Consider the following 16,659-nt stretch of genomic DNA (forward strand, 5'->3'; position numbering starts at 1 on the left):
AGAGAAATACTACAGTTCAGTGACAATTACATAAACACATAGAAGTTGTCATAAAAACAAAAGGAAAAGTATGTCATTTGTTTAAGAAAATATACTAAATTACATCTATGTGTGGTGATGCCTATCTGTTATCCTTGTTGTGGTGGTTTGAATACAAATGGCCCACACAGGCTCATATATTTGAATTCTTAGTTATTGGGGAGTGGCACTATTTGAGAAGGAATAGGAGGTAACTCTGTTGGCATAGGTGTGACCTTGTTTGAGGAAGTGTTTTACTGAGGGTGGCCTCTGAGGTTTCAAAAGCCCAAGCCAGGCCTAGTATCTCTTTATTCCTGTTGCTTGTGAATCAAGATGTAGAACTCTCAGCTCCTTCTCTAGCACCATGTCTGCCTGCATGCTGCCATGCTTCCTACCATGACAATACTAGATTAAACCTCTGAACTGTAAGTCAGCCCAAGTTAAATGTTTTCCTTTATAAGAATTGCCGTGGGCATGGTGTCTCTTCACAGCAATAGAAACCCTAAGATACCAGTGCTTAAGAAGGTGAAGTAGCAGGATGGTGAGTTGCAGGCCAACACAAACATAAAATCTACCAAATGTCAAATACCATAACTCTTAATTTATTCTATCTAACCAGTTTTATATAGTAAGCTATACTCTAGACCTTTGCAACAGGGAGGCTCAAAATCCCACATCTAGTCTGTGGTTTCATACCCTGCAAAGTCCACCAGTACCTCTCATCTCCCATATTCCAATCTCATATAAGTGCTATTCCAATCAAGTGTAGACTAGAGGACTACCTACCAAACATAGGGTGGGAGCTCTGCTTCAGAGAATCGATAGGGCAAAACTTCTACATAAATGTTGGAAAAGTTGAAATGGCGTAGGAAGCCATGTTCTCTTAGCATCACTGGTAGATAAGGTGTTACTATGCACGAAGTGGCTTGTTACACTTATCCACTCTGGCTTAGGTACACTCTTCAAACCATAGATATTCTTTCTGAAAAGATTACAATTATTTGGGAAGGACTTTGATAAGTTCATACCTAAAGTCATTATTAAGAACAATGGAGAACTATACAACAACTAGAGTAACAAGCATCTAATGGGCACTATAATCAGTAACAACAAGCAGACATTCCTCAAGCCTATTAAGACTATTCCAAAATAGAAAATATGCTAGTTTATAAGCATGTATTAATAAACCTAAAGTTGCTGAAAATATTATTTCCTAATAGAATTAAATTAACATCATAAAATGTGGGAAATATATAATAAATATGTAGAAAATAAAAAATAGTCTAAATTTTCAAAGTAATCAAGTCATCAGTACAAGGCCATCCAGGACTCTATAAGATGCTGCTCTGGGCGGTGGTAGTATGTGCCTTTAATTCCAGCACTCTGGAGGCAGAGGTAGGTGGATCTCTGTAAGTTTAAGGCCAGCCTGGTCTACAGAGTGAGTTCCAGGACAGTCAGAGATACACAGAAAAACCCTGTTTCAAGAAAACAAAAGCAGGGCTGGAGAGATGGCTCAGAGGTTAAGAGCACTGACTGCTCTTCCAGAGTTCCTGAGTTCAATTCCCAGCAACCACATGGTGGCGCACAGCCATCTATAATGAGATCTGTTGCTCTTGTCTGGCCTGCAAGCTCACATGGAAGGAATGTGGTATACATAATAAATGAATAAGCCTCTAGCCGCCATCTTGTGTCCCCGCGTGTGTGCACCTTATCACCTTATCTCAGCCGGTCCGCCCGAGACCCCCTGAGTGCAAACCCTAGTCCCCCTCGCGGCCCCATTTCCACTCTGACAAGATGAAAGAAACGATCGTGAACCAGGAAAAACTGGCCAAGCTGCAGGTACAAGTGCGCATTGGTGAGAAAGGAACTGCTCGCAGAAAGAAGGTGGTTCATAGAACAGCCACAGCAGATGAAAAAAAAAAAAAAAAAGAAAAAAAAAAAAAAAAACAACTGCAGTTCCCCTTAAAGAAGTTAGGAGTGAACAGTATCTCTAGTATTGAAGAGGTGAACATGTTCACAAACCAAGGAACAGTGTTCCATTTTAACAACCCTAAAGTTCAGGCGTCTCTGGCAGCAAACACCTTCACCGTTACAGGCCACGCCGAGACAAAGCAACTGACAGAAATGCTTCCCAGCATTCTAAACCAGCTTGGGGCAGACAGTCTGACTAGTTTAAGGAGACTGGCTGAAGCTCTGCCCAAACAATCTGTGGATGGAAAAGCAGCCCTTGCTACTGGAGAGGACGATGATGATGAAGTCCCAGATCTGGTGGAGAATTTTGATGAGGCTTCTAAGAATGAGGCAAACTGAACGGAGGCGACTTCTGAAGAACTGACACTTGCAGAAGTTACAGGAGCTGCTATTTTATATCATGGCTGCTTTTTAAAGGTCTTTTGTTTATGGATTTGATCAAACCTAGATCGCTAATATTTTTAAGCCCAAGCCCCTTGGACACTGCAGCTCTTTTCAGTTTTTACTTAAACACAATTCATTCTTTGCAGCGAATTAAGCTGAAGAAGCCTGGGAATAAAGTTTGGAAAAGGGTTAATAAAATTCTTTGCCTAGAAAAAAATAAAAAGAAAATCAGTTTTCTTCAATGGAATATAACTGGGAATACTCAATACATTCCAGTGTAGGCTTCATAACAAGCAGTAGCTGGCCAATGCAAACCTTATGCCATGTGTTCATTTTGTATTTTCGTCTTTCTAGTATTAAGATTTTTTTCAGAGAGATAGAGAAAGCAAAGATTGAACAAGTGGGCAGGTAGAGATGTGGGAAACAAAGGGAGTAGAAAACGTTGTTGAAGGGAGAAATCATGATAAATTTATTTTATGAGAATTTTTTCAAATTAATCCTAGATTAATTTATACCTTTAATAGATTAATTATATCTCTAAAGGTTTGTACATATGAGAGGGACATTAGCCACCCTGGCCCTTTAAGACTATATGTCTTGACTCTGGTTCTTTGCTCATAATGTGACATTCATCTCCGGTAGCTACGGAAACAAGAATTTTTAAAGTCACTCTCATACTGGGCAGTCACTAGCATTGGCCTTCATAGAAGGGGAGAGAGGCAAGTATTTTATGTTTTCTACATGGTTTCTGTTAAAAGCTTTCAATTTCAGGAGACATAGAAGGTCAAAGAAGTCAATGACCTAAGATTCAACTCTTTGTTGATGTCGTGTCTGTGTCAGTAAATCCTACCGAATATAAGTACTGGGAATCCCTGTGGAGCTGTGAAGGCGCTGTAGCCTGTGTTGACCTTTATACATTTGTAGTTTCCTGAAACTGAGGATGTGAATTAGACTTTCTGTGTTTTTTTCTGTTTATATAATGGGGTAATGATTGTGTGAATCTCATTGGAGGGTCAGGACTATCAGATGGGCTAATATCCCTGAAGAATATAAATGAGGCTTCAACTAAGCAAAGCAGAGGAAGGGGTTGGTTTGTGTGAACCAGGGGTTGATGGTGAGACACCATTCTGAGCTGAAATATCTGCCTAACAGAACTTCTTTTACTGAAGGTGATTCAACTCTTGTGTGACTCCCTGTCTGTTCATCATTTCCTGCTATTTGGAAGATATTTATGATCTCGACATTTCTCAAATGGATCTCTTCCTCCTTGACAAACAAAGGTAAAAGCTTAAGATGAGCTTCATGGGGGGTTTCAAATCGGATCTTTATGAAGCATAAGCACCTCCTCCATAGGTTTCAGACATGGGCAAAACTAAATCTTGCCATGCTAGCTCATTTGTCTTGCACAACAGAATTTCCCACCCTGATTCTGGTTGTGCTTCAAAACTCACTGATTCTGACATCAAAAGGCTCAGATCTGCCTTAACAAGGAAGAGGGCATGGGTAGGGTGTTACTCAATTCATACTAGATTTTAAAGACACCTTGCTGCTATGACTTCCCAGTTTAGTAGAGCTACTGCATTCACCCTGTTAGGAAGTACATTCCACAGAGAATGTGGAATAGTGGGAAGCTGGTAGGGAAATTTTTGTGGCAAGGAGGTACAGTTTGTAGTGCACTCAAACCTTCTGCATTGGAGGTGGCAATGTTATCATGTACATGCCTGAACTTTATTTATGCTCAAGAACACAGTGACATCCTTCAGGGCATAGGTATTCATGAACATTAACCCTACATCCATTAACCCTACTTATGAACCAATAAGTGGTCTAAATAAATTGGTGCATACAGTAAACATATAGTATTAATTTGGTGCTGGAGAAGATAGTTTCTCACACAAGACAGTTGGGACACTTCATATTCAGCAATGAAATGAAGGTAATTTTCTAATGTGTATGTTTGAGTAAGTCATGGGAAATGATTGAAATATCCATGAGGGCTCATGTTTCACATACAGATTTTAATTTTGGTCACATAATAATAATTCGGGTTTTCCAATATGTTTTCCGATAACACATACACTAGCATACGCATGTAGAAATATAGAAGACAATATAGGTGAATTAAATTTGTGTAAGTTCACTACCATAATTTATAGATATTTGTGCATTCTTCTGCTTATACCTCCCATTTAAACTATTTATCTTATTTGTGTATTGTAAACACTGCTTAATTAAACGCCATTTAACATGTGTTGTAAATTATTGAGTATTAATTCCAAGCATTAACATGTTTAGTTAACAAATCTGCACATTTCAGCATTTGATAGATAAATAGTGAAATCGCTAATCAAAACCTCTTATAGAGGGAACTTTGGCCATAAGTATATTAATTAAATACAACTTTATGTGACAGCAAGGACAAGGTATGAGAACTTATTGCTCTGTAAACCATGACTCATTTTGTTTTCCACTGTCCCTTGTGTTCCTGACTTGACTATATACTTGTTCAATTTCATTTTCAGACTTGCCAATGCGAAGGAGTGCTTCTTCAAGTTTGGTGGCCTTCTTTGCTGCCTATCAGCCTTGCTGTTTGAGACAGTCATAGTAAGCAGCCAATTCTGGCGCCTCTGGGAATTCAATGACAAGCGTGTGCAATTCGTGTCTTTTGGACTTTGGGAAGCTTACTACCCTCAAGAATTTAATGTTTCAGGCACTGTAACCAAGATTCTGGTGCACACCCCTATCAATTCCACGTGGACCATTTCACCTGAATTTCAGTGCGCACAGACCCTTATAATGTGGGCTGTTTCGATGATGCCTGTAGTTCTGATTATCAGTGCAATCGCCATTTATATTGACTGCATGAAAGACCCATTTATTGAGATGCAGTTATATTGCTACAAGGGTGCTGCCTTAGTTTTGTGTGTTAGCAGCATCTTCACACTTGTTTCTGTGAGCTGGAACCACTTTGTAGAACATTATGGCCAAACCACTCTTGACTTTCCACCTGACTTTCCAGTTAAAAAAGAAGCCTTAATAAGCAAACACTATACTGTTGTGTTCCCAGTAGGGGTACTGATTGCCACCATGTCACTCTTTGGTGTTACCTTCTTTCTCTTTGAGATAAACTCTTTGAAACTAAAGAATCAGGTGAAGACCAAGTGTGCTTCCATAGTGGCCATTGAAGAGATATGAAGTGAGAACTACATTTGCAACATCTGTCAGAAGGTTCCTAGAAGAAAGTTCTTATTCATATAAAAACTCTTGTAGTTCTCAACTCATTCAATAAAGCATCAACTTTATTTTCTTGGTCTGTCTAAATGACTTCCTCCTCTGTCTAACCTGTTTCTTTCTTTGGGTATTTTCGTATCCTAATCTCTGAAGGTCACGATCATGCATTCAGATATTTCCGACAGGCAGTAGCAGGGAAAAGTAATGGTGAAATGCATGTTGCAAAGATATTTATCACAGGATACATATCAAGTGAAAGAAGGTTTGTAAGGAAGCTGACACATAAACAGAAAAGTAAACACAATTCTGTCTGGAGACACTCTGAAACTCAGGTCTCCTGAAGGCAGAGCTGGACTTCCTAGTGTTAGCTCTGCAGATAGTGTGTTCCCTTGTCATGTAGTAGGAAGACTATGCTGTAGACTGGACAGTCATGCATATCTTTCTGTTTTTGAGTTTCACAAATTGCCGAGCATTCCCAGTGTGCTCTCACAGAAAATATGGTGTAAAGATCAGAGGGCTGCTTGTCCGAGTTGTTTTTCTTGTTTTTACCTTCAGAAACACTGGGTTCAAACCCACATTAAGCTTGGCGGCAAGCTTACATAGCCACTGTGCAATCTCACTAACTTCAAATATACCCCACTTCACATAAGGATATAGCATGCTTGGCATCCATAGAATGTAGGCCATTTTATAAAGTAAAAAAGAATTTGCTTGGAAATGGGTAGAACTAGAAAAGGTCATCCTGAGTGAGGTAACCCAGACCCAGAAAGACAATTATTGTATGTACTCACGTATAAGTGAATATTAGCTGTAAGATAACCATGCTACAATCACAGGCACAGGGAGAAGCTAATTAACAAGGGGTCACAATGGGGCTTGAGCATCTCACTGTGAAAGGGTAATAGAATAGACATCACTGATGGGTGGGAGAGGGGTCTAGATGGGGGCAAGGAATGGGAACAAGAAGGATCAGGTGAGGGGAAAATGGAGAGAGAGTAATGAGAGAGACAACTGGCTTCTGGGACATCTCTGGGATGAGCTATAAACCTAGGAAAATGGAAACTCCCAGCAATCTAGGAGGTAACCCATCCCTCTCCATCATGCCTTGTACTCCATCCACTCTTCCTCCTCCGTTTCTCTTCAGAAAAGGGTGGGCCTCCCATGGATTTCAGTCAATCACGGAATATCAAGTTGCAGTGACTAGGCATCTCCTGTTTTATTTAGGCTGGATGAGGTAATCTGGTAGGCAGAAAGGGTCCCCAAAGTAGGCAACAGCATCAGAGATAGCCCCTATTGCCATTGTTAGGAGTCCCACAAGAAGACCAATCTACATGGCTGTAACACACACACACACACACACACACACACACACACACACACACACATATACGTACACAGAAGGCGTAGGGCTTCTGATTTTCCTTGTTAGATTTACATAACTTTCTTCACCAGGGCAATGTCTAAGCACAAAGACCTATTTCCTGCATCTCTGCTACTATATGGATTCCCTGCCTAATCCCATTAAAGCCAGGCCTACCAGAATAATCTGCAATCCTCAAGTCCTGACTGTGCATGAGTATATTATACATTGGATTTCCCTGTTGCTTTTGACCATATCTTACTCTTCTTTTTAATCCTTTTTTGCATAATAGTTCAGGTTTAATAATTAAAGCAATAATCAAATAACAACATTATATGTGTGTGTGTGTATATACACACATACATGTGATACTCTGTTTAATCACAGGGAAGATTTTCCAAAGCCCATAGTGATTGAAACTGTAGATAGTACTAAACATATGTATTCTATATTGTTTTCCTACACCTGCTTATCTGCAATAAATATAATTTATAAGTAAGTCACAGTAAAAGAGTAATGTCAATAACTACTAATATATTAAAATACTGCATTGTAATAAAAGTAACATAAAACTTCTGAATTATTTATTTCTACAATTTTCAACATAATAGTTTTGGATGCAATTGATCACAAGTAAGAGAAGGTGCAAAGAGAAAAACAAAAATAGGGCTATGGATGATTATGTGAAAAAAAAATGCCATCTATTCATATCCAGTAAAACGGTATTTACCTGTGAAAAGAAGAAACCCTAATGGAAAGTACTAAAAACTACTGTTATGTGCTTTAACATGTATAGGCCATACTAATATGCTAATTCCAAGAATCTATATACAAAATGCCAAATATTGTATATTTCATGTATATGCAAAAGGAGTTTACCTCAGGCATACATATAAAGGAAGGTAAAAATTCATCCAAAATCATCATGGTAAATTAATGAACTTAGTGGGCTTCCTTACAAGTGAGGGCTTCTTTATGTGAGCCCTAGTGGCGGCCTTCTTACAAGAGTGTCGATGTACCTTAACAGCCACATTGCCAAAATTTCCCAAACCAGCATGAAAAAATGACTTCTCCATAACTGCATATGGAGTCTCCCCTCTGATTAACTTTCCACACTATATACTCTAGCCTCTCCCTAGACCACCTGCAGCCTGGTGTGGATTCCATAGAGAGCTGTTACTCGGTGAGGAAAGAGTGCTTTGAACTTCAAAGACCTACTGACTCACCCCACCCTGTCTATGACCAAATGCCAACAGTCCCAATCTTAAAGGTAATCAGGCTGCTCTCATTAGATGCTACTAACTGTTCTGCACACAGGATAGCTTCCAGAACAGAAAGATTTGCACTTGCTTCTTATTAAATAAATGTTTTGTACACTTCTCTTTGTGCTGTGGTCTCCCATTATACAAGACAAAGAAAAACAAGGCAGAACTACATGAAATTAACAACAATGAACCACTCTTTCAATTCAAAAAAAAAAGCTTTTCTTTTTCTTTTAAAACAAATTTCTGGGTATGGAGCTTAGTAGTAGAACACATGGCCGTAGGTTCAGTTGCTAGCATACACACACACACACAGAGAGAGAGAGAGAGAGAGAGAGAGAGAGAGAGAGAGAGAGAGAGAGAGAGAAACAGACAGATACACAGGCATACAGAGAGAGAGAGAGAGACAGAGAAGCAGATTGAGACACCAAAGACAGAGGCAGAGACAGAGAGACACAGACTGGCTAATAGGTAGAGAGTGTCACATGACGGAAAAAGACAATTATGTATGACTCACAATGAATCCACTTCAAATATAAGACAGTGATTAATGCGGAAAGTCCCAGCCTATTGTGAGTGGTGCCATCCCTGAGCTGATGGTTCTGGGTTTGTATAAACAAACAGGCTGGGCATGCCATGATTATTAGCAAGCCAGCAAAGCAGTAAACCCTGCCCCCATTGGCCTCTGTTTCTGTTTCTGTCTCCAAGATCCTGTCTTGGGTTCCTGCACTGACTTCTCTTGGTGATTGAATGTGACCTGATAATTGCAAACCGAAATAATCCTTTCCTCCCCAAGTTGCTTTTAGTCATGAAAATTTATTACAATAGGAACCCTAACTCAGATGTTAAGAAAACACAAAACAGTAAGAAAACAAAATGTACAAAAACAGACCATTTCTCGCATAGTCATTCCAAAAATAGAAGAATGTATCTTCTGTTCAAGTATATATAGGCAATATACCAAAATAGATCATACCATGAACCATGAAAGATCTCAATAAATTTAAATATGCATATATTAATAAATATTAATTCATTCAAATTATGGTATTTCTTGGACTGTGTTCTCACGGGGGGGGGGAACCGGAAGGAGTACAGAAAGGGGAAACTCTAATCAGAATATTCTGTATGGGAAAAGATTCTACTTTCAATAAAAGAGGGGGTTGTGGATCTTCAGAACAATCTTACAGTCAGTTAAAATAAAGCCAGGTGGCACACTTCAAAGCTAGGTTTCGAATTACCTAGAAGGATAGTGTCTGCTAGTCTGCTAGTTTCACAATCGCGACCACTTTCCAGGCCTCAGTTTACAACAGTCAATTTCTTCTGAAATTAATGAACATAATGAAGATTAAGATAGTCTGGGGGTCCTCCCTAGACTCAAGGCCAATTCTTCCTTCTGCTTGGAATCATTTGATTCAAGTTCTTTATGTAATGGAAGAGTGCCAAACTTATCTGTCCTGGAATTTCTAAGGAACAAAGAGAGATGTTAACCAAGTGTTTAGCACAGAAAATGGGTCAAGTTACAACTATATGACAGGACTGTTTGGAGCTCTCTTTGGAACATCTTTTGAGCTTGACCTTCCTCTGATGCTCTCCTTGGCAAATTCGGTTATATTGCGTCAGTGTACATAAAGAAGCAACAAGATATGATGTGAATGATTAGGGGACTTTTTTTTTAAAAAAATAGCTAATTATTTAAATTGGGAATGAGCCCCACTGATGGCGTGTTGCTGATGAAAGCGGTTACAAATGACTGCACAGCAGCATAGGAACACATAGAGACTTTACTTCATTTAAGGAGTTCCATGACCCTTGACATAGCTGTTGCACTCGTGAACTCGGTGCAGCTGTTATTGTCTGCACATAACCTACACGTGATGAGGCCTTTTATTTGAACAGGAAGAAGCCCATAAAGACACACTCTCCTTGGGGAACACTTGGCAAATAATGCTAGAAAGGATGGGAAATATTATTTTCTTCGGTGGCATAGCCAATAATTAGTTATCCTCGCCCTGGTAAATAGCCTCTGACCTATGCTTGGGAAAGTGTGCCAGCTAGTTTTATGTCAACTTGCCACAAGGTGGAGTCACCTGGGAAGAGGAAATTTTGATCAAGAAAATGCCTCCACAGGATTGGCCTGTAGGCTAGTCTGTAGAGCATTTTCTTGATTGATGATTGATGTGTGAGGGCCCAGACCACTGTGGGCATTGACATGTATGGATAGGTGATCCTGGGTTCTATAAGAGAACAAATTGAGCAAGCCAGGAAGGGCAAACCAGTAAGCAGCACTCCTCCACAGCTTCTGCTCCAGTTTCTGCCTCTCCTTTCCTTTTCTGACTTCCCTCTGTGATAGAGTATGACCTGACACTTGTAAGACTTTCCTCTTCAAAAAGATATACTGTATTCTTGCATGAAATTTTCAAAGATTAAATGAAAATTATTAAAATATTGAGTTTAGATAATATGTATATCATATATGATTCATGTATTTGCCTTGAACATAGCAATTCTAAGCAATCGTTGAGTTTAGACTGTAATCAAATGAGAACAAATATAGTGATACAGATCCTGGTACTTTGGAAGCTACACCAAGAGGATCAGGTAGGTGTTCAAGGACACCCTGGCCTACATTGTGAGCTTCAGGCCCAAAGGGGCTATATAGTAATACCTTGTTTTTAAAAACTTCCAAAAAAAATTTGGAACATTTTGAGCCCAATGAACACAAAACATGTTAAAATTTGTGGGAGCCACTAAATCCATACTTAGAAAAAAATTTATAGCAATGAAAGCTAACATTAGGAAAGAACTGACAGTCTTGGTTTCTCCCTTATGATATACAATTACAAAAGAGAAAATGCACTCCAAACCAAGCAGATTAAAATGCAGATTAGAAAAAAAAATCAATGAAATAAAATGCAATAAATTTGTATAAATAAGCAAGCTTACAGTGAAAATTATTTTGTAGTTAAACACGAAAACAATCAGTGAAACTAAAACTGTCAAAGAAAAAATAATAAACATCTAGCCGGATGACAGAGGAAACATTCCATAGATTTTAAAATGATACCAAGGAGAGCTAGAGATACTTCGCGCTTAACAGTACTTGCTTATCTTCCAGAGGACCCAATTTAGTTGGAAGCAGCCATGTTAGGGAGCTTATAACTGCCTGTTAACTCCATCCTTGGGGCATCTGCCACTCTCTTCTGGCCTCTACAGGCACCCCGCACATACTCCCATACACACATGAAGGACACAAACATACTCACATACACACACACACACACACACACACACACACACACCTATGCACACCAGTTTCCTCCAAAATCGAAATGTTCTACCCTTCAGGGAAGCTCTTTAAACAGGGAGGTAAACAGCTGAAAATAGGTTCAGGAAGCCCCAGACACTGACTAGGTTAACTAGGCTCCTTCCTGCCCAGTGTAAGCAATAGAAGCTGAGAGACCCCTCAGATGAATGAAGCCGAGCTGCAAAAAAGACTCTGAGACCAAACTAGCTGCCTGAAAGAAACAGAAACCAACCACGCTGCCTGGTAGAGGTTCGAACCAACTGAGACGCCTGGAAAAGACAGACCTCAACCTGTTGAGCTGGCTGCAGGCTCCAAGCTTTTAAACGCTGTTACCTGTGCTGGAGTTGACTACGGTGATGCAGCTGTCTTTGAGTTATTCCAACTCCTGTGAGTAACTCCTCACCTATATTCCTGTAAGTAATACCAATAAAACTCGTGGGTTCACCTCCATGAACTCTGGTGCTATCCATACTGTCTTTGTCTGTGTGGCCTCCATATGCGGGGTGAGTAGATGTGTGTATGGTAGGTTCCTAGGAAAAGTTTTGTCATATAACACTGTGACACTGAGTAAGAGAAAAGCTTCTTAAATATGATACCAAAAGCATGATCCATAAAAGAAGAAATAGGTAAATTAGAATACAGAAAAATTAATACTTTCTGCTCTCCAAAGACACTAACAGGTTCTAGCCACCCACAGGCCAGCCTAGGACTTCAAGGCCCGGGCTGGTGAGAAGTGTACAGGCCCTCCAGGCACTTTGTGGTGTTGGGCAGATGGGTCCCATCATGATGAGCAAATGTGCAGTGGAGACAAGGGAGAGAAAGCGAAGCGGAATGGTTGATGTGCTGTGAAAAGAAGCAGGATGAAAGAAATGCAGGAAGTGAGGAGTAGGTTGGTGTGGGAGGCCTGCTTACCACCTGGAGTTGTGGTGACATCCAGAAACCGGGCTTGTGCCAAGAACCATGTCTGGGTCTGAGAGTGAACTACATGCAGTTTAGAAAATAACTTCTTTTCGAACTAAGTAAACATTGAGTCGGGGCTATGCACAGTGTTAGAACACTTCCTAACACAGGGAAGGCCGTGGATTCTATCCTTATAAAAGCAAAACATCAAATCAATATTAACCATAGGAACCATTTGTTTCATTACTAGGTATTATTTTATTCATATCTCTAGCTCCTTAAAAACATTTTTTAGAGACAAAATATGATAATTAATAAAATGATCATCAACATCTATTTAGATAAGCATCAAATTATGAATTAACACAAAGACCCACAGACAGTGAGAGACTTTGGAAAACTCAGTATCTTAAGCAAATCTCTCTGGAGCCTCAAGATTCGGGGATCTATTGAGAAGAGGGGGTGAAAGATTTAAGAGCCAGAGGAAACAGTGTCTTCCAGGCACAGCAGGACTGATACACATCTGAAATCAGAGATTGTGACAGCATGCCCAAGACTTGCAGAGGAGTCAGGGAGTCTCAGCACTAACAGGAAGAAGCGAACTTGGAATGCCATCACTAACCAGGAAACTATTTGCAATTGTTACCCACTGGCAAAGAGAAACTGAGTTTTCTTCAACAGAGTGTCATTGGATATGTCAGCTACACTCCAGGGCAGGTCTCATGCCCAGGTGTAGTTGGCCAACACAGCATGAATTCCATTGTGTGTGTGTGTGTGTGCACACGTGCTGTGTTTTGGTATTTTTTTGTCTTATCTTTTTCTTTCATTCTCTTATTTTGTTTGTTTGGTTTTTTTTTTTTTTTTTTTTTTGAGAAACAACCAGTACAAACATGATGTTGGGTGAGCAGGGAGTGGGAAGCGAAAATAATATGATCAAAATATATTGAATTTAAAAATTAATTATTTTTTTAAAGAATGGATGTTTTGTGTCTGGGATGATATAACTCAGTCTGTTAAATGCTTGCTCTAGGATGTTAACCTAGTATAATTAGAGAGCTGTAGGTCCCCGTGTTTGTCCCTGTATCAGAAAATAAGGTAGAAAGTTCTGGAATGATACCCCAAATTGATCTCTGATCTACACACACACACACACACACACACACACTCCTTTCAGTATTATTAAAAGCCAGACAATTATTTTAAACCTCTTTCCTATTAAATAAAATGATATATGCTGAGCATAATAGTGCATATCTTTAATCCCAGCACTTGGAAGGCAGAGGCAGGCAGATCTCTGTGAGTTCGAGGCCAGCCTGGTCTACAGAGTGAGTTTCAGGTAAGCCAAGGCTACACAAAGAAACTGTATCATGAAAAAAAAAAAACAACAGTAATAAAGTGATATAATTAGCTGGCTTTTATTCACCCAACAAAGTATCAATGATAGTGTGTTTAGATATCTACATCATGTTTAAGGCCATATCTGAGGCTAAAAGAGTAAGGGGTACCAAAGTCCCAAAAGTACCAAATGTATTATGAAATGAAGATATAATGAGCACACTGTTGTTTTGTGTTGTTGTTGTTGCTGCTGCTGCTGTTTTGAAAAAACAGGGTTTCATGTAGCCCAGTGCTATGAGCATACTCTGGTAGAAACACAGAGGAACATGAACATTTTTGTCTTTCCACAATGTCGGAATATACTGAACCACAACACATTCAGGAAACTTAGCAGTTTCAATGACAGAAATTTGCAATTTAATATGACTACCTTGGAATCCTGGCCACTCAGTTTCTTTTATTCAACTCTCAATTACTAACATTATCTTTTATACCACAAGTCTCAGAGTAGTTCAAGAAGCTTCAGCAGTGAACTGAGCAAAAAGTCCCCGTTGATAAGATAAGGAACCAGACCAGTGCCCGGAGGGAGCGGCCGAAAGTCAGTTTGAGAAGCTGCAGAGTTCAGCTGCTAGGTAATAGTTGGAAGTGGTCTGGATAAGGAAATGGGAGGCCAGGCCCAGGTCTAGAAGGGCAAATAAGTGGACACACAGGCAATCAGGTAAGCAGTGTCACTAGCAGCAAACCAGGCCAAAGAGAAGCAGGAACATTCAGGAAGTCCTGTGTCTTTGAGGCACACACACGGTATCAGATGGTAGGTAAGTTGCTGTGGAGCCTTAGCAAGGCAGTGTTAGGTGTCTTTATGAGGTTCGTATAAGAGAATTACATACTTTGCTTGGTCTTCCATGTCCAATGGATTCCTGGGCCTAGCTTTCCTGATAGGATTTTCATATTTCCATGTGCCTCTACGGCCTCAGTTCAGCCCAAGAGACTTTGAGGGTGGCTTCCTTTCTCCTCTCAAAAGTCAGTGATCAGTCTATCCTGAATGGGTGCTACCTGACAGATGGTGCAGGATCTGGGTTTACCCAGGGCCTGCAGTCATCCTTCTCCCTCAAAATAAAGTAAACAGCTGCTTCTAAAATGGAGTCTCCTGAGACAATGTACATCCTGAAAAGAACCACTGTTTTATAATGTGGATGCTTGAGCAGAGTACACGGCCTGATTGTAATGGCAAGGCCGGTCATGAATGATGTGGGATTCCCCTCTGTATGATGTGAATATGTTTTATTACCATTGGTTAATAAAGAAGCTGATTTGACCAATGGATTAATAGAGTAAAGCAAGGCATGAAATTAGAACAGAGAGAGAGAGACAGAGAGACACAGAGAGAGAGAGACAGAGACAGAGACAGAAGAGACAGAGTTAGGGAAATGTCATGTAGCTGCCAAAGGAAAAGGACATGCTGGAACCTTAGGAACCTTACCAGTAGGCCACAGCCTCATGTCTATACACAAATTGATAGAAATGTGTTAATTTAAGATGTAAGAGCTAGCTAGGAATATGCTAGAGTCATTGGCTCAACAGTGTTGCAATTAATATAGGTTTTGTGTGATTATTCAGGAACGAATGAGCAGTCTCCTTCTACATTTGAATTCACCACATAGTCAAGGATAACTCAGCTTCTGATCCTCCTGTCTCCACTTTCAGGAATGTGCCCCCATACAAGGTTTATGCAGTTCTGGAGCTAGAACCCTGAAGTTCACATTTGCTGAGCAAGGACTCTACCAACTGAGCTACATCCCCAGTTCCAACACACTGATTCTTAAAAAGGATTTGGTACACTGGAAGGGTGCTGGCTCAGGAGAGATGAAAACAGCAGGGTGGTTTGGGCGGTGGCATGCCATAAGACCACTGAAGGAACCCTAACAGCGGGATCTCCATGACTAGGGGCAACAGCAGGATATCTGAGGAGTCTTGGTGAGGGTCCAGCCCTATACATTATAGATGATTGGCTGGTGAGCAACTTCCAGAGAAAGACTACAAAGGTCTTTCAGATATTCCTGGTTCTTCCCCACAGAAGAACCCTGAGATGAAAGCTGGGCCTAGCTGTGAATGGGGCAATCAGTTGAAGTTCGTTCTCTTCACTTACAATGTGTATGCCCTGGATCAAGTTCAGGTCTTCATGACTGGGAACAAGCACCTTACCTGCTAAGTAGTCTTGCAGGTCCAATTGTTCCCATTTTCTAAGCCTGCTCATGCGTAGATATTTCAATATTCCCTCTACCATAAATTATAATCTGCTACAATTATTTTCACATGTGATTTTGAATTAAGGTGGATGGACTTCGAGGGCCACACTGCTGTCACGGCCGTACTGAACCAAGTGGCCTGTGCTGTCACCCAAGGCCATGGTGACATCCAGGCCCCAGCTGCAGCAGAAGGCCATAGATTCTATGGCCCTACCATAACTGGAGTATATGATGATGTCTGTGGCCCATGCAGATGCCCCAGGTCTGGGCTGCCATCTGAGGCCATATTGGTATCTGAGGGCCATGATGTTGCCTGTGCAGCCACTCAGGATCATGGGGACATCCGGGCTCAGGCTGTGGCTGAGGACCATGGTTGGGTTTGTGTTGATGTCCATGGCCCATGTTACCATCATGAGCCATGAGAGCGCTGGCCCTGGTGGTCTGGGCACCAGAGAGCTGGTCCCACCCCTTGCCTGCTGCCTCATCAGGAAAACTGCCCCCTCCCCCGTACTGGCCCCAGTACCAAAGGTGCAAGAGAGCAGGCCTGGATCTTTAACCGTCCTGGAAGAACTATGTCCCCTTTCACTGGCAGCAGAAACAGGAGAGCTAAGCCCACAGGCAGTAGTGCTGACCTCATCTCTCACC

The 16,659-nt window shown here is 40.7% G+C and overlaps 2 protein-coding genes across 2 annotated transcripts; both read left to right on the forward strand.

Moving 5' to 3' along the window:
- Positions 1–388: 388 nt before the first annotated feature.
- Positions 389–4,960, forward strand: LOC126493701 (transcription factor BTF3-like). The gene has a single exon (XM_050130786.1). The coding sequence runs from the start codon at positions 1,813–1,815 to the stop codon at positions 2,326–2,328; it is 516 nt and encodes a 171-aa protein (XP_049986743.1). The 5' UTR covers positions 389–1,812; the 3' UTR covers positions 2,329–4,960.
- On the forward strand, positions 4,852–5,568 carry LOC126493699 (uncharacterized; the record flags this gene model as incomplete). Its single annotated transcript, XM_050130783.1, has 1 exon — positions 4,852–5,568. A coding segment is annotated over one exon (717 nt), but the record flags the coding sequence as incomplete, so codon positions are not given.
- Between the last annotated feature and the right edge of the window lie 11,091 nt (positions 5,569–16,659).

The sequence above is a fragment of the Alexandromys fortis genome, unplaced genomic scaffold (assembly GCF_014885135.2).
Source record: "Alexandromys fortis isolate MF-2015 unplaced genomic scaffold, M_Fortis_MF-2015_v1.1 scaffold_357, whole genome shotgun sequence".
Lineage (NCBI taxonomy): Eukaryota > Metazoa > Chordata > Mammalia > Rodentia > Cricetidae > Alexandromys > Alexandromys fortis.